Raw genomic sequence first — 17,393 nt, forward strand, 5'->3', positions numbered from 1 at the left:
GGAGGTCACTAGCGGCCTTGGTGACAGCCCAGGGAGGCAGTATGGATTTGGACTGAGAGCTCCTGTGTCCCCAGGACGCAGAGCTGGCCGAGCGCCTCAACGCCAGCCTGGCCTTCTTCCTCAGTGATCTCCTGTCCCTGGCAGACCGTGGCTTCGTCTTCAACCTGGTGCGAGCTCACTACAAGCAGGTAGGTATCGGTGTGGCCAGTGACGTGGCGGAGGACACGTGGGGTGATGCGCAGGGCAACGTTGGCATCCCCAGTGACTACCCCTTCCCTGCAGGTGGCCACGCGGCTACAGTCCGCCCCCAACCCCACAGCGTTGCTGACCCTCCGCTTGGACTTCACCCGCATCCTGTGCAGCCATGAGCACTACGTGACCCTCAACCTCCCCTGCTGCCCCCTGTCACCCCCGGCCTCGCCCTCCCCATCTGTGTCCTCCACCACCTCCCAGGTAAGTAGGCCTCCACTTCTGCCTCCTCCCCTTGGCCTGGAACTGGCACCTCAGCCCATCTTCTGTGGTTCCCTCATTTCTGTTTGGACCGCTGAGACCCAGGGCTGCTGCCAAGGTGGGCTAACCCTTTACCTTTGACTTTTCACCTCTGAACCTTCACCCTGGCCCATCAGTCTTGGCAGTTTCCCTGGAAGTAAAGCTTGATTTTTTTCATCCCTGAATCTGAGAGTGACGTTCCACCTGCTGTTTCTCAGTCTTCTGACTTTTGACCCCATGACCTGTCACCTACAGATAGGTGACCTCAGACTCTCAGTGCTGGCTTTAACCCCATGCTGTCACCCAGTCTCTCATCTCATGATATCATAACTCCAGTCACTCCAAGATGGCGTGGAGGTGACCTCACTTCCGCCCCTTGACTGCAGGCACTCTGCCGCCCCCGTTTCTCCCGACCCTCTGCAGAGCTCCACCTTCTCCAGTCAGGCCCCGGACCCCAAGGTGGCCAGCATGTTTGAGCTGAGCGGACTGTTCCGGCAACAGCACTTTCTGGCCGGGCTCCTGCTGACGGAGCTGGCTCTGGCCCTGGAACCTGAGGCCGAAGGGTGAGCCCAGATTCTGCGGGACCCCAGGGCGAGTGGCTGCGCCGGGAGCACGTGCTCCCTCCTGAGCACCCCGTCGCCCCGCAGGGCATCCCTCTTGCACAAGAAGGCCATCAGCGCCGTGCACACCCTGCTGTGCAGCCACGACACGGACCCCCGCTACGCCGAAGCCACCGTGAAGGCCCGCGTGGCTGAGCTGTACCTGCCGCTGCTGTCACTCGCACGGGACACTCTGCCACGGCTACATGACTTTGCTGGTCAGCAGGCCAGGGAGGGGTGGGTCACGTGGTCCAGGGTTCGGTCCCCCAAGGCCAGGGTGGGAAAGGCCAGAGCTCTCGGGTCAGAGCAGGGGCGAGAGGCCAGTTGTGCCGCAGGCTCTGTGGAGCCCGCAGCCTCTCCAGCCTTAGATTCACACGGAAAGTGGGGACAGTAATGGCACCAGTGACTTCACAGAGCAGTTGAGGTACCATAGCTCTGACCTACTGTCAGCTCCCAGCCGCAAGTGGCATTGTCCTGACACCTCCTGAGCAGGTGTGGGGGGACAGTGGGACGCGACTGGGTGAGAGGAATGTGGGGCTGTGCGTCCACTCATCAGCAGACGCCCCGGGCCACGGAGGGACCTCGTAGACAGCGGCCGGCAGCACAGATGGGGCCTTGGGGGTCAGTCCCGTCCACCCTCCGGGGAGGCTCTCAGCGGTTTTCTCTTGAACTTCTTTCCTGCTCCGCTTTCTCTCCGCGCTCCTGGGACTCCGCTCCACGTACGTCCGCCTAGTGTCACACGTCAGCTGTGTCCATTCCTTTACCTCTGTGCTTCACCTGGGAAGTGTTCTGTCCACCTGTCTTTGAGGTCACTAATTACGGCCTCTGTCCACCCTGCCATTGAATTCTTAATTTCAGATGGTATATTTTCATTTGAAAAATGCCCAATTTCATTGTTTTTCATGGCCGTCATCTTGATGTTGAATTTCTCCATCTCTTGGCCCACTGTGCCCATCTTTTCCTCTGATTCTAACTATGTTATTAATTTGTTTACTGATTTCTGAGATGGGGTCTTGCTGCGCTGCCCAGGCTGGTCTCAAGTCTCTGGGCTCAGGTCATCCCCCGTCTCGGCCTCCCGAGCAGCTGGGACTGGAGCTCACACCCCACACGTGGCAGATCTGTGGACATCAGCTTGTCCTATTCGTGTGTCTGCCTCTGCTGCCCCTTCTCCTCTCCTCCATCTCGTTTTCCCGTCTGGTCACGTGTCCTGCGGTTTTTTTATTGTGTTTTGGACGCTGTATACAAAGGAACCACAGGGCTAAAGCAATGTCCTCTTCCCCAGAGAGCTCTTCCCTTCCTGTCAGGCAGAGGCCATGAGGGGCGGATCCCCTCCTCCGCTGAGCTGGGCTAGAGTTTCAGAAGTCTCCAGCGCAAGGCAGACGTGGGGGCATCTGTAGTCCCAGCTACTCGGGAGGCTGAGGCAGGAGGATCACTTGAGCCCAGGAGTTCAAGATCAGCCTGGGCAGCATGGGCCCAGTCTTTTAAAAAAAGAGAGAGAGAGAGAGAGAGAGACACTGAGACTCCAGGGAAAAATCTGTAGTACATCTGTTTTCAGCTCCTCCTCTGGTGACAGTTCTTTGGGGCCAGGGATAATTTTCAAGATAATAGATTTAGGGATCAGACTGTTGAGGTTCAACTCTTAGCTCTTCTCTTTGCCTGCTTTGTGAGCCTGCACAAGTAACCTATCTGTGCCTCAGTTTCCTCACCCTTAAGGGAATAATAAAAGTACCTGCCTCAGGGTTCTTTTGAAGTTTAGTAAGAGTTAATTTAAAAAAAAACAAAAATTGTTTCTGCAGTCAGTGCCGGGGATTGAACCCAGGGCCTTGCCGACTGATTAGAGCAGGAGGCTGTGGAAACACAAATGGGTGCTGTACGAACAGCCACCGTGTTGCTGCTGTTACTATTGTGGTCATGGTCTTCATCCTCTTTGCTGTTTGTGTGCGTGTGTGGTCCCAGGGACTGAACCCTAGAGCTCTTTACCACTGAGGTGCATCCTTGCCCTTTTTACTTTGAGACAGGGTCTCACAAGTCGCCCAGGCTGGCCTTAAACTTGGGATCCTCTTGCCTCAGCCTCCCAGGTAGCTGGGATTACAGGTGCACAGCACCACACAGCCTTCTGTGTCCCTAAGAGTCCTGTGGGCCAGATTGTGGTCTAGCCATGAAGCACCTATCAGTGCCCAGAGCAGACAGAGCCCAGGCTTCTGTGGGTCTGACAAACAGTAGCATAATTAGAATATCTAATTAAAAGCAGAAAGTAGGTTCTGGGTGTAGAAGTCAGAGCCCAGCCTGACCTGGCGGGGAGGGGGTGATGTGAGACTTCTGGAACTTGGGGCCCGGCTTTGGCACTTGCTGAGGACTCATTCTCCCCATCCCACCCTCCCTGCAGAGGGCCCAGGCCAGCGGTCAAGACTGGCCTCCATGCTCGACTCAGACACTGAAGGCGAAGGGGACATTGGAAGTACCATCAACCCGTCGGTGGCCATGGCCATTGCGGGTGGCCCCCTGGCCCCTGGCTCCCGGACCAGCATCTCACAGGGCCCTCCAACTGTAAGTACGAGGCTTGTGCCCGGGGACACCATCCAACTGGCTGAGAGAAGTCATGTCATGAGAAACACATGGGCCAGTATTGGCCTCAAGTGGAGAAAATGAACCGGCTCTGACCCTCTCTGGCCCCAGGCATCTCGCTCCGGCTGCCCGCTTTCTTCTGAGTCCAGCCGGACGTTGCTGGTGTGCGTGCTGTGGGTCCTGAAAAACGCAGAGCCAGCCCTCCTGCAGCGCTGGGCTGCTGACCTGGCCCTGCCGCAGCTAGGGCGGCTCCTGGATCTGCTGTACCTCTGTCTGGCGGCCTTCGAGTACAAGGTCCGAGGGAATGGGCGGGGCTGTGGTGCAGGGCAGGCTCAAGGGGCCCCGGTGGGCTGGCGCGAAGGGCTGGGGCGTCTGCGCACAGGCTCCCGCCAGGCTGAGGTCAAAAGGGGCTTATTTCTGTGTCAGCCAAGGAATAAGAATAGAATTTGGAAGGTGGTGAGATGGGAAAGAGAGAAGTGAGCTGCGTCTTCTAGCGAAGGTCCTAGAGGTCGTATGGGGCCCAGAGCAGAAGGACTGGGCTGCCCAGAAAGAGCAGAGGTCACTCTGAACCCCAGTCCTCTGGGTCCCCAGGGGAAAAAGGCCTTCGAGCGCATCAACAGCCTCACGTTCAAGAAGTCACTGGACATGAAGGCCCGGCTCGAGGAGGCCATCCTGGGCACCATCGGGGCGCGGCAAGAGATGGTGCGGAGGAGTCGCGGTGAGAGGAGGACCCGTCCCCACCAGCAGGCCACCTCGGTCCCCCAGCAGCAAGCTTTCCCCAGAAGGAAGTCTGTCAGCTGGGGTGTGGGTCATTGGTGGAGGCTTGCCTACCTCGCTCAGGCCCTGGGTTCCATCCCCAGTCCCACACAAAAAAGGAAGTCCCCCGTGTGTCACTAGTGTCCATATTCTCCATCTGTCCTCACGTTATTTGGGTTTGGGGTGCCTGCCTACTCAGCAAGGTTCAGCTTTGCCCAGCGTCCCTCAGGATTTTCCCATGACAGTGTCTTCATACCTGTGTTTTTCCCATGCTCATGTGTGTTGTCCTGTTTTTATACATCTATGAACACGCACTCCCTTGCAGAGAGGAGCCCATTTGGGAACCAGGAGAATGTTCGATGGCGCAAGAGCGTTACACACTGGAAACAAACATCAGACCGCGTGGACAAGTAGGTCCAGTGTGCGTGATACCGTAACAAGCTACTCCAGGAAGGCTCTTTATAAAGAAAAGAGGTTTCTCAGTTGTATAGCATTAAATATACAAGTACGCCTCCCTGTACTTGCTCATGCGCCAGAACTATGAGATCTGAGGCCCTGGGTTCGTTCCCAGCACCACACACACACACACAAAAAAAAAAAAAAAAAAAAAGAGAGAGAGAGAGAGAAAGAAGAAGAAAAGAAAAATGGTTTAGAGTCTGAGAGTCCAAGACCAGGTGACCCCATCAGTTTTTGCCTCTGGTGAGGCAGCCCTGATAGATGGCATCATGGTGGTGGGAGCCTGTGTGGGTGGAACCAGGCTTTTCCACCAGTCCACTCTGGAGAACTAAGGAGTCCCACGAGAACAACCTTAATCACTTCTGAGGGACGTAAGGACATTGCGCTAGTCCCCACTTCTGAATATTGCCATACTAAGGACCAAGCTGTCAGCACTTGAGCCCTTGAGGGACATGCAAGCTATATCGAACCTCAGCAGGCAGGGAGGGGTTCTAGAGAGCTGCTGCCCCACTGGGCAACCAATGGAGGAAGGGAGCTCAGTTGTGACATGGGATCTGGCCCTGAGTGGCTTCAGGAGACCTCATCTCCCCTTCAGGACCAAGGATGAAATGGAGCATGAGGCCTTGGTGGATGGGAACCTGGCAACAGAGGCCAGCCTGGTGGTTCTGGACACGCTGGAAATCATCGTTCAGGTAGGGTTTGATCCAGCATGTGCCCACACAGTGCCCTGTGATCTCCAACTCTACGCTCCCTTTCCTTCCCTAAGCCTGTAACCAGCCCAGTCTCTAATACCTGGATTTCTGGCACCTTTCCCCAAAGACGGTGATGCTGTCAGAGGCGCGAGAAAGCGTCTTGGGCGCAGTACTGAAGGTTGTGTTGTACAGTCTGGGCAGCGCCCAGAGTGCCCTCTTCTTGCAGCATGGCCTGGCCACCCAGCGGGCTCTGGTGTCCAAGGTGAGCACCCCTCGACTTCCACGTTCACAGAGTCATAATAGCTGCCCATTCACTGGGCATTTACTTGACAGTTTCATGAAACAGTCTCCTTAGCTGCAGTTTACAGAGGAAGGGACTGAAGCTCAGAGTGGTCACCCGACTCCCCGGGTCACACAGCAAGGGTGCAGAGCCAGCTCTGACTTCACAGGCCACTGTCGATGGCCAAAGAGGGCAGAACACCGATGCCCCTGCCCAGCCCCATCTGGCAGCTCCCGAGCCAGGACGGGGAAGGGCTAAACAGTGTCCTCTGGGTCCCGGGGCAGTTCCCAGAGCTGCTGTTCGAGGAGGACACGGAGCTGTGTGCCGACCTCTGCTTGAGGCTCCTGCGACACTGTGGCAGCCGCATCAGCACCATCCGCACGCACGCCAGCGCCTCCCTGTACCTGCTCATGCGCCAGAACTACGAGATCGGCCACGTGAGTTGGGGAGGGGCTGCTGTGGGGTCGCAGTGTCCCAAGGGGAAAGAGGGAGGGGTGGCAGTCACCGAGCATCTCGGGTGGGCAGAGGGTCAGGATGAGGGGTTCAGGTGGGATGAGCTCCTCCATGCAGATGGGGGTAGCAGCCGGCAGCCTGGGCAGGTGCTGGGTGGGGCCTGGTGTCCAGGCTCCCGGGCCACTCTACCTCCCCTGCCCCACAGAACTTTGCCCGTGTCAAGATGCAGGTGACCATGTCACTGTCGTCCCTTGTGGGGACGACGCAGAACTTCAGTGAAGAGCACCTGCGACGGTCCCTCAAGACCATCCTTACCTACGCCGAGGAGGACGTGGGGCTGCGGGATAGCACCTTCGCAGAGCAGGTGATGCCCGTGTCCCGCCCTGGGCCAGCGGGCTGCCCTCCCCTTCCCAGCCCTGACCCCACCCGCGGACATTCCCTGGCTCCAGGTGCAGGACCTGATGTTCAACCTGCACATGATCCTGACCGACACGGTGAAGATGAAGGAGCACCAGGAGGACCCCGAGATGCTCATCGACCTCATGTACCGGTGAGCCCGCCTGCCCGCCCGGCCTGGCCCCAGGAGAGAAGGGGCGGCGGGGAGAGGAGCAAGCCTGCAGTGACAGCAGGGACAAGTAAAGAGGGACAGGAGAGCAGACAGGTGAAGCTGGCCGGCCAGCAGACCCCTGAGGGGACGGCGAGACACAGGGGACCACCAGGGAACGCACCGCGGAGCGTGTGTGCTGGCCAGCTCCCCTGCACTGTGACAGGGACCCGAGCTGTCAGCTCCTAGAGAGAGAAGCTACCTCCAGGCTCATGGTTTTGGAGGTTTTAGTCTGTGATCAGCCTCGTGCCTTTTGTGCCGCGGAGAGAGACACGTGGTAGGAGCATGTGGCAGAGCAGGGCCCCTCCCTGTGACCAGGACACGGGGAGGAGGAAGAGGCTGGGACCCCAGATCCCCTTCAGGGCTTTCAGTGACCTGATGACATCCCCCGCGGCCCCGCCTCTTAAGAGACCCACCACCTCCCGAGAGCGCCTCTGGGGTCAGGCCTTTACTTCTTGGGCTCTGGGGGACACTAAGATCCAAGCTGTATTTGGCTGGAGATGACTGGGTGGCGCAGCGCTGCCCTGGCAAATGCAAGGTCCTGGGTTCCATCCCCAATGCGGGGTGGGGGGTGTGGGGGGGACTCCAGATGATAACAGAATGACAGGTGAGAACCAGGACAAGTGAAGGGGAGGAGAGGTGAGGGGAGCAGAGACTGGGGAGTTCACCTGTAATGCCAGGTTCTCCGGAGGCCGAGGCAGGAGGATCACAGGTTCACAGCCAGCCTGGGCAACTTGGCAAGATGCTGTGTCAAAGTAAAATTTTAGAAAAGGCTGGGGAGGTAGCTCAGTGGTCGAGTGCCCTGTGCAAGGAAGGAGGGAGGGAGGGAGGGTCGGGCAGGAGGGAAAGGAAAGAAAGAAAAGAAACGTGGAGTTGGGAGCTGGGCAGGTGGACCCACCTGTTGGAGATAGGGATGGCGGGGCACCTGAGAGGTGCCCATGGGGGTCAGGTGACACAGCACACAGAAAGGAATGGTGAGTTCAGGGGGGTCAGGTTCCACAGGTGAGCTCATGAGCAGGCAAAGTGAGAGTGACATGGGGTGGCAGTTGCGGGGACAAGAAAGAAGGGCGGAGTGGGATAAATGAGGAGACAGGCAGATGGGGGAGGAGGGGAGATGATAAGTGTGGAGACAGGTAAGCAGAAGGTGGACGAGGCGCAGCAGAGGAGACTTACAGGTCATCAGGAAACAGGTCACAGAGGACAAATGAGGAGGGAGATGAGGGGAAGACGTGAGGTGGGCCAGGAGGGGCCAGGTGAGCGGGAAGGCAGATGTGGGAATGGATGAGGGGACAGGCAGGTGGGGGATGGGCTGGCGGGGGGATGGGTAGGGGACACACGGGTACACGGGACCAGATGAGCAGATGGGTGGCCCATGGCAGAGGGTGGGGTAGTGAGCCTCGTGGGTGGATGGTGTGTGGGAGGGACCCGTCCTCATGTCCCTCTCACTTGGACACCAGGATCGCCCGGGGCTACCAGGGCTCCCCGGACCTGCGGCTGACGTGGCTGCAGAACATGGCGGGGAAGCACGCGGAGCTGGGCAACCACGCAGAAGCCGCCCAGTGCATGGTGCATGCCGCCGCCCTGGTGGCCGAGTACCTGGCCCTGCTCGAAGACAGCCGCCACCTGCCTGTGGGCTGTGTGTCCTTCCAGGTGAGCGGGTGGGGGTAGTGAGCAGGGAGGGGAAGCCCAGGTGGGCCAGGCCAGGCTCTGACGCCACCTCCCACCCCAGAACATCTCGTCCAACGTGCTGGAGGAGTCCGCCATCTCCGACGACATCCTGTCTCCTGATGAGGAGGGCTTCTGCTCTGGGAAGCACTTCACCGAGCTGGGGCTGGTGGGGCTGCTGGAGCAGGCGGCCGCCTACTTCACCATGGTGAGGCCCGGGGTGTCAGCTGACCTCTGCCCATGCCTTTCCCTGACTTAGCAAGGACCGTGTGCTCCTCAGAAGCCCTCTTCCTGCCTTTCTCCCCATTACACCTTGGAAACGGGCCTGGCTGTAGCCAGCCCTCCTTCCACACACAGCTGCAACTGGAGGTTTGTTTCCATAGAACCTTTGCAGCAGTGGGAAGGAAGCTTATTGCTTCTGCCCTTTTCTGTCCATAAAACCAGCCTCTGAGCCAGGCGCCGTGGCTCACACTTGTCATCCCAGCTACTCAGGAGGCTCAGGCAGGAGGATCGCAAGTTAGAGATTTAGCAATGCCTTGTCCCAAAATAAAAGAATTAAAAGGCCTGGGGTGTATGTAGCTCAGTGGTAGAGCACTTGTCTAGCTGGCAGGCACAAGGCCCTGGGTTCCATCCCCTATACTGCAGAATAATAAATAAATAAAATATAAAACCAACTCCCACTCCACTCTTTGGAACACCTATTCCATTTTATGGAATGAAGTGTGGCCCAATTCTGGAATTGAAAATAAAGCCAATTAACAGTTTTAAGTGACTGGGGATGTAGCTTATTGGTAGAACGCGTGCTTAGCATGTGTGAGGCCCTTGGTTCCACCCCCAGTACTGGGTGGTGGTGGGGGAAGTTTAAAGAAAGTTGTAATATGCCCCCTGCCCCGTACCCATCACCCCAATTCTGCAGCTACCTGTGTTATTCTGTCCTGTTTCATCTCTTCTTCGTCCCTAACATTTTTTTTCCTGGAGTTTATTTTAGAGTATTTTTTGTTTTTTTGACATATAAAAGGACAGAGTTCACAGTTTTTATAAAATACATGCCGCTAGTGCATTTTAAACCCTCCCCCCGCTCAACATGGTCCAGCTGGTAGTGGACGTGGCGGGGTGATTAAGAATGCAGATCCGGGGTTGGGGTTGTGGCTCAGCAGTAGAGCGCTTGCCTAGTGCCTGTGAGGCACTGGGTTCGATCCTCAGCACCCCATAAAGGTATTGTGTCCATCTACAACTAAAAACATATTTAAAAAACACAGAGTCCTAGCCCTCCACACCAGGCCCTGAACTTAAAGGAGACTTCAAAGACTCGTAGGCCTGTGCACGCCTGAGACGCTCCGGCCTGAAACATATCCCAGCTGTCGCCTGTCATGTGCCTCTGTGTGTGGCCCTCACTGACAGAAAAAAGCCCTTTACAAAACTCTCCTCCCTCAGGAGCGAGTTCATAGGAATGCTTTACTATCACCTCATCCTGGTCCACGTTTAGATGTCCCTGATGTCTCCTAGTTATCATGTTGGAGACTGGGGGTACGCTCAGCGGTAGAGCACATGCTTAGCGTGCACAGGGCCCTGGGTTCAGTCGCTGACACTGTGTGTGTGTACATAGATTTTTTTTTTTTTTTTGCAGTTGCCTGTCTTGAACCAGGGTCCATAAGGGGACCACCATTATTATGGCTGATGGGGGCCTTTCTGCGTGTGGGGGGTGGGGTTCTGGGGGTGGAACCCAGGGCCTCTCACAGGGTAGGCAAGTGCTGTACCACTAAGCTGCAGCTACAGCCCCAGTCCCTTTTTAAAATTTTAAAATTGATATGTAATTATTGTATTTATGGGGTACAATGTGATTTCTGTTTCTGGGAATTGTATTTATGGGGTACAATGTGATTTCTGTACTGGGAATTGAACCCAGGGCTGCTTAACTACTGAATCACATTCGCAGCCCTTTTTTAATATTTTATTTAAGAGACAGAGTCTTGCTAAGTTGCTGAGGCTGGTTTTGGTCCTCCTGCCTGATGTTTTGGTACAAGTATGCGGTGATATAAGCATAGATACAACGTCTATACTGTATGAATCAGGTACCAGTATGGAATAAGCAAATTAGGGTAACTAGTGTCTCCTTCAACTGAAATATTTATTATTTCTTCAGTTAAGAACATTCAAAGTCCTCTTTCCTTTTTTTGATGGTGCTGGGATGTAACCCAGAGTCTCACACAATCTGAGCAAATTCTCTACCACTGAGCTGCACCCATCCATCTCCCAGCTATTTGGAAATGTATGATACTTTATCGTTAGCTTCATCATCCTGCTAATAGTTGGTGTTATGCATCTTAAGTCTTTTTAAAACCCTTTTTTTTTTGATACTAGGGATTGAACCTAGGGACTCTTTACCACTGAGCTGTATCCCCGGCCCTTTTTATTTTGGGACAGGATCTCACCAAGTTGCTGAGGGCCTCATTAAATGGCTGGAGCTGGCCTTAAACTTGCAAGCCTCCTGCCTCAGCCTGCGAGTCTCTGGGGTTGCAGGTGTGCACCACTGGACCTGACTTAAAATGCTTTTCTAAAACAAACTTTTTTTTTTTTGAGGAGTTTTCGTTTATAGCAAAATGGACCAGCAAGTACAGAGATTTCCCATATCCTCCTTCCCAACACAGAGATTTCTGCACTATCAGTGTCTCTCCGTGTGACACCTTTGCTGCAGTCAGTGAACCTACATTGACACATGGTCACCCAGAGTTCATAGTTCACAGCAGGGTTGTTTTGATACATGTACATCGCCATTTATTCACCATCATAGTATCGTACACGGTAATTTCACTGCCCTGACTCTGAAGTCTTTTAATCTAAGAAGACAAAAACTGAGGAATCCGTTTGCAGTCAGTTCCCTATATTTTTGAAATAAGGTTTTAGGCCTTTTTTTTTTTTTTTTTTTTTTTTTTTTTTTTTTTTTTTTTGTCATGCTGGGTATGGAACCCAGGAACCCAGAGCTCGGGCATGCCAGGTAGGCACTCTACCACTAGGTACACCCACACCCCTCCCAGTGAGATTTTTCTCAATATGCCAACTCCTCTAGTGATGTTTTAATTATTTAATTATTATCGCTTTGTTGGAGTCTTCAAAGACAAAGTCCTTGGGTAGAAGCCAGAGAGTGGACACAGACTTTCTGACAGTCAGTCAACAAACACTTAAGGGTACCTGCTGTGTGCCAGGCTAGATGCTGGCCGCAGCTGGGGGCAAGGGGCACCTGCAAATGATTATTGTCATGTGCCAGGAAACAATTGGGCATGGAAGTCGGGCACCAGGCCAGATGGGCTGGTGTTTAGATCCTGGCCTCAGGAACCCCTTCATGTCTCTGAGGCTCAGTTTCCCCACCACGACCGAGAAGGAGTTCCAGGGCTGGAGGTGGAGCTCAGTGGTAGAGCACCCTCCTAGCATGTGCAAGGCCCTGGGTTCCATCCCCAGCGCTGGGTGGGGGAAAAAGAATGATCACAGAGCTCCTCTCAGCAATAAAGGAACAAAATACAGATGTACCCAGCACCTGACATTGGAAGCTCGTTACAAATTGTAGAGAGCACAGAGGGCTCTGTGGGGGCCAAGCAGAAAGGCTAGTGCCCCATCTGGGTGACAGTGGTCAGGGTGGACTTCCTGTAAGAGGTGAGGGAGAATTGGTAGGAGCAGGGTCGGGGGACAGGAGCAATGCCAGCAGGGGTTCTAGGCAGCACAGAGGGTTTGGGGGATCCTGACCCCATGCCTTCCACCACCCCACCCCAGGGCGGGCTCTATGAGGCAGTGAATGAAGTCTACAAGAACCTCATCCCCATCCTGGAAGCCCACCGTGACTATAAGAAGCTGGCCTCAGTACACGGCAAGCTGCAGGAAGCCTTCACAAAGATCATGCACCAGGTGGGCCCAGGACACGATCCCCAGGACTGCCTTCGGGCCCCCCATCCCCATCCCCATCGCCATCCCAGGCCCAGCTGACCCTGACTTTCCCCCACAGAGCTCCGGCTGGGAGGTGAGTCCACTTGCTCTCCAAGGCCACCTGCCTCAGGGACCCTTGTGATGCCTGGTCAGAGCGGTCAGGGACCACTAGGGGGCACAAGAAGAGCGTGACCACTGGCCAAGGGGGCCCGAGGCTCTGTGGGTGATGACGCACCCCCCTCCACCTCCCCCCTTTCCCCAGATGTCCCCCCCTGCCCCAGATCTCCAGGGCAGTATGTGAGTCACCCACTGGTGGCTCTCGAGGCACCCCTCCCGCAGGCCGGGCTAGCTGTTGCTGCTGCATGGGGGGTGTGGAGGGAGGGGCTGCGGGTCTCTGGCCCTCTCTCAGCCTCTGCCTGTGTCTCTCTCCTCTGTCTCTCCCCAGCTGTCTCTGGCCTGTCACTCTGGCTCTCCCTTTCTAAGTGACTAGTCTCTGTCCTGCCTCCACAACTCCCAGCTTCCCACAGGATCTCTGCTCCTCATCTTTAGTTAATGCCCCCCCAGTCCCGCCTCTTCCCTTCTATTTTTAGGCATCTCCTAGTTTAGGGAGAATTTTCTGGCCAAAGATGGCAGGAACCCAGAGTCCTGGCAGGCCTGCTGGGTGGGGGCCCCCTCCCTCCCCAAAGCCCTGATCTCTCTGCCCATGGAGTGATTCTCATAGGGTGCCATGACCAGGACCCGAGGGGAGGGGGGTGGCATCTGACCCCTGCCATGACTGTCTCTCTCTGTGCACCCCCCACCTCCGGCCCCACCATGTCTGCTCCGCCCTGCCCGGATCTGCCTTGGTGAGTGATCCGAGCACCCAACTTCCTTTCCGGGGGGAGGTGGCGTTCTTGGGGTGAAGAGGGATTCCTTCTTCTAAACGTCAGGCTCCGGCAGGAGAGCTATGCCCTAGAACAGTGCAGCCAGAGCCTCTGTCCCAAAGCAAAAGACAACCGGATCACCCTTCAGCCATCCAAGCATTTATGTAGCACCTGCTACCTACCAGCCCCATGGGCATCGGGACCCACATATGAGCAATACAGTCCCAGTCCTAATTTGGTATTGGGATCCAGATGATGAACTGCTGCATAGGGAGGTGGGAAAAACAGAAGTCTGGGGTGCTAAATGAGAACGACAACTCGGGGAGGTAGACAGGTCGGGGAGTACGGGCAGTTGGCTGTGGGCCAGACCTCCGCCCTGAAATTCTCCAGGCCCTCTGCCTGTGCTCATGACCGGATGTTCTTGAGGTCCTCACAACCCCCTCCTGATGTTCTCGGGGTCCCCCTTGTCCATGCCAACTTCTTCCCCAGCCCTATCTTGCTTCCCTCCGCATTCTGCCTCGTGGGGCACAGGGACACCCATCTCTGGATTAGGGAGGCCTCCAGAGGTGCCTCCCAGACAACAAAACCCCATTCTCCCAGCCCCAGCGTGTATTCGGGACGTATTTCCGAGTGGGCTTCTATGGCGCACGTTTTGGGGACCTGGACGAGCAGGAGTTTGTGTACAAGGAGCCCTCAATCACCAAGTTGGCCGAGATCTCCCACCGATTAGAGGCAAGTCCAGTCTCTGGGGGATGGGACGGGGGACAGGACACCAGGCTGCCTGGGAACTGGCGAGGGGGCTGCAACCCTGCAGATCCGAGTCAGCCCCATGTCCTCAGGAGTTCTACACAGAGAGGTTTGGGGACGATGTGGTGGAGATCATCAAAGATTCTAACCCCGTGGACAAGTCCAAGCTGGATCCACAGAAGGTGGGCTCTCAACCATCCTCCCAGAGAAGCTAAGATCCTATTTCTCTTACACAACTCCAAAACTTATTTTCCTAAAGCCTATTCCTCAGGGCAGTCCCCGTCATCCAGATGTAGGAAGACCTGGGAACCCTGGAATCAAAAGCCCCCCCGCCCCCCAGGGCCTCTTTCACCAGGCCTGGGGCCCCAGGTGCCTGTGCTGGGGCTGAGGAACCCTCACCCCCACCCCACACCCCAGGCCTACATCCAGATCACTTATGTGGAGCCGCACTTCGACACTTATGAGCTCAAGGACCGCGTGACCTACTTTGACCGCAACTATGGGCTGCGAGCCTTCCTGTTCTGCACGCCCTTTACGCCAGATGGGCGCGCACACGGGGATTTGCCCGAGCAGCACAAGCGCAAGACCCTGCTCAGCACTGAGCACGCCTTCCCCTACATCAAGACGCGCATCCGCGTGTGCCACCGGGAGGAGGTGGGCGCAGGGAGGCGGGGGGGGGGCATCAGATTCAGCGGACTCTGGGAAGGGGAGGTGTAGGGACCCTAGACCCAGGTTGGCTCAGCAATCCAGACCTAGAAAGGGGTGGCATGGGGATCCCAGATCAAGGAAGACCCAGAAAGGAGAGGTGCTGTGAACTGTTGCTCCAGGGCAACCCAGAGAGGTCTGAAGGTGCAGTCCATCCCCTTCCAGCCAGAGAGGAAAGGCCTGTAGACCCCAGATCCAGGAAGAGGCTCAAGTACCCCAGAACTGGGTTGGAGAGGTAGGGGGCACCTCAAACTCTGACCTCCAGACTCAAGCCTCTACCTCCAGACCCAGGGAGGCCTGGAGACCTTAGACATAGGGACGCTGGACTCAAGGGCACCAGACCTAACCTCTAAGGCTGGGGACCCTAACCATGCCAACCACAGAGTCAAAGGCAGCTGCACCAGTACCCCCACCATGGCAGAGCCCAGCAGACAGGAGCCCCCAGGGCCCATTCATTGCCAGCCTCTTGGGCCCTCTGCCCTCAGTGGGATCCCAGCTTCCTTGGGCTGACCTGGGTCAGGACACCATCAGGCCCCAGCAAATGTATACACCCTCCCTCACCCCGCAGACAGTGCTTACACCAGTGGAGGTGGCCATCGAGGACATGCAGAAGAAGACACGGGAGCTGGCCTTTGCCACTGAACAGGACCCTCCAGACGCCAAGATGCTACAGATGGTGCTGCAGGGCTCTGTGGGGCCCACCGTGAACCAGGCACGGCTGGTATGGGGGGTGCAGGCTCCCAGGGCGACTCTAAGCACCATGCAGGCACCCTCATGGGTCCCTGTCACCCCGTAGGGTCCCTTGGAGGTGGCTCAGGTATTTTTGGCAGAGATCCCAGAAGATCCCAAGCTCTTCCGGCATCATAACAAACTTCGGCTTTGCTTCAAGGACTTCTGCAAGAAGTAGGTCTGACACTCTCCCGAAGGCTCCTGTGTCCCCCGTAGGCTCCTGTGTCCCCCGTTCTAGCTCTTCACTTAACTGGTCCCCGCTCCTGCTGATAGCTCCTCCTCAGTTTGCCTGACCCCCTGGTGGGCCTCCCTGCAGGCTGGGCCCTCAGGGACTTGCTTTCTCTGCTGACCATCTCCTGCCCTCTGGCCCTCAGATGTGAGGACGCTCTGCGGAAGAACAAAGCCCTGATTGGGCCTGACCAGAAGGAGTACCACCGCGAACTGGAGCGCCACTACTGCCGCCTGCGGGAAGCGCTGCAGCCCCTGCTCACCCAGCGCCTGCCCCAGCTGCTGGCCCCCACCCCAGCCAGCCTCAGGTGTCCAACCTGGGCCCCCTACCCTACAGAGGGCAAGCGGAGGCTGGCCAGGACAGACACACTGGCATAGCAACACCAGCGGCGCTCACAGCTTTGCATAGGGTCCATACGTACAAAGGCAGGGCAGTCTCTGGGCGGCCATGTCCCTGACTTGTGTCTTCAGCTGTCTGACCCTTGGTTTCCACATCTGTGAAACTGGCCGGATTCATACCTCCCATGGCAGATTCCAAGAATCTGCAAACCCCAGCCAGATCACCGCGAAGATAAAAGGGGCAGGAGAGATCTTAAAAAGATCTTTGGAAGAGGAGGGGGCGGTGTCATAAGAGGAGGCGGAGGAGGGGGGAGCCCTGTGCAGTTGGAGGCCCTGCTGGGGACCCATGCTGACTAACCCTGTTCCTCCCCCAGGAACTCTCTGAACAGAGCAAGTTTTCGGAGGGCGGACCTCTGAGCCCAGAGGACCAGCATCCAGGCCTCAGCTGTCAGTGCCCTGCTGGGAGTCGCCCCTACTGCCCTCTCAGCCTCAGGGTGCCTGCACTGTACTTGGGGTTGAGCCCTCTGCCCCTCTGTCTGTCTGCTCCTGTCTGTGTGCACTGATGCTCCCTAACTTTTTTAATTTAAAATGGTTTTTATATGCAGCCTGTATGATGTGGTCACTGGGGAATGGGTCACGTATGTACAGTCCCCTCACAGCCATGTGTCCTGTGACACCCACTGAGACACTGATAACCTCCTGGGTGCTGGGGACAGTGGTGACTGCCCTCGTGAAGCTGACACTCTAGTGGGGAAAGTGACACAAATAATCCACAAGTCCACTGGGAATAATAACACTTATCAAGTCCTCACTGAGTGCTTCCAGAAGAGGCAGCCACCCCGGGATGGGGGTGTAGCTCAGTGGCAGAACATTTGCCTGGCAGGCATGGGGCCCTGGGTTCAGTCCCAGCAAGGTGAAACTTTTTTTAAAGTTTAAAAAATGTGGCCACCCCATTTATGGGCTTTTTTACTGAGGGACCCCTATTGGGCTCCTGCCTAGTGGTTAAGCAATCTTCTCAACATTCCTGTCAGATTGACGACATGATTAGCCCCATTTTGCAGATGGGGAAACTTGGGCTCAGTGCAATAAAAGATGGATGAGCCTGGGATTGGAGTCCAGGTCTGGCTGACTCTGGCGCCCAGGCCTTAGCCACCGCCTATGCAGCCTCGCGCTAGACCAGCCCCCCTCCCAGCCCGCGATGGTCACGCCACCGTGTACCAGGCCTGCGCTGGGCCGCTTCCAGCCCTGCGCGGGGCAAGGGGTGGGGGGGAAGGGTGACCTCCCGCCGCCGCGCCCGCCCCAGAGCCC

The 17,393-nt window shown here is 56.4% G+C and overlaps 1 protein-coding gene across 9 annotated transcripts in view; it reads left to right on the forward strand.

Moving 5' to 3' along the window:
* Dock6 (dedicator of cytokinesis 6) overlaps nt 1–16,689 on the forward strand; it is a 46,479-nt gene extending 29,790 nt beyond the window's left edge. For 5 of the 9 annotated variants that reach the window (XM_077109467.1, XM_077109472.1, XM_077109473.1 and 2 more), the window contains 24 exons: nt 75–188; nt 283–453; nt 913–1,052; nt 1,137–1,306; nt 3,475–3,635; nt 3,765–3,947; nt 4,245–4,371; nt 4,735–4,819; nt 5,461–5,557; nt 5,685–5,819; nt 6,122–6,274; nt 6,496–6,654; nt 6,740–6,840; nt 8,352–8,544; nt 8,624–8,767; nt 12,325–12,456; nt 12,554–12,568; nt 13,938–14,069; nt 14,177–14,266; nt 14,502–14,738; nt 15,358–15,501; nt 15,586–15,692; nt 15,893–16,054; nt 16,460–16,689. In XM_077109467.1, the coding sequence (XP_076965582.1) occupies nt 75–188; nt 283–453; nt 913–1,052; nt 1,137–1,306; nt 3,475–3,635; nt 3,765–3,947; nt 4,245–4,371; nt 4,735–4,819; nt 5,461–5,557; nt 5,685–5,819; nt 6,122–6,274; nt 6,496–6,654; nt 6,740–6,840; nt 8,352–8,544; nt 8,624–8,767; nt 12,325–12,456; nt 12,554–12,568; nt 13,938–14,069; nt 14,177–14,266; nt 14,502–14,738; nt 15,358–15,501; nt 15,586–15,692; nt 15,893–16,054; nt 16,460–16,502 (3,195 nt within the window). In that variant the 3' untranslated portion in view covers nt 16,503–16,689. Of the gene's footprint in view, nt 1–74; nt 189–282; nt 454–912; nt 1,053–1,136; nt 1,307–3,474; nt 3,636–3,764; nt 3,948–4,244; nt 4,372–4,734; nt 4,820–5,460; nt 5,558–5,684; nt 5,820–6,121; nt 6,275–6,495; nt 6,655–6,739; nt 6,841–8,351; nt 8,545–8,623; nt 8,768–12,324; nt 12,457–12,553; nt 12,569–13,937; nt 14,070–14,176; nt 14,267–14,501; nt 14,739–15,357; nt 15,502–15,585; nt 15,693–15,892; nt 16,055–16,459 lie in introns of those variants that run through there. The other 4 variants (XM_076848483.2, XM_076848489.2, XM_076848497.2 and 1 more) reach the window with 2 other exon arrangements.
* The last annotated feature ends 704 nt before the right edge of the window (nt 16,690–17,393 follow it).

The sequence above is a fragment of the Callospermophilus lateralis genome, chromosome 1 (genome assembly GCF_048772815.1).
Source record: "Callospermophilus lateralis isolate mCalLat2 chromosome 1, mCalLat2.hap1, whole genome shotgun sequence".
In the NCBI taxonomy this organism is placed as follows: Eukaryota; Metazoa; Chordata; class Mammalia; order Rodentia; family Sciuridae; genus Callospermophilus; species Callospermophilus lateralis.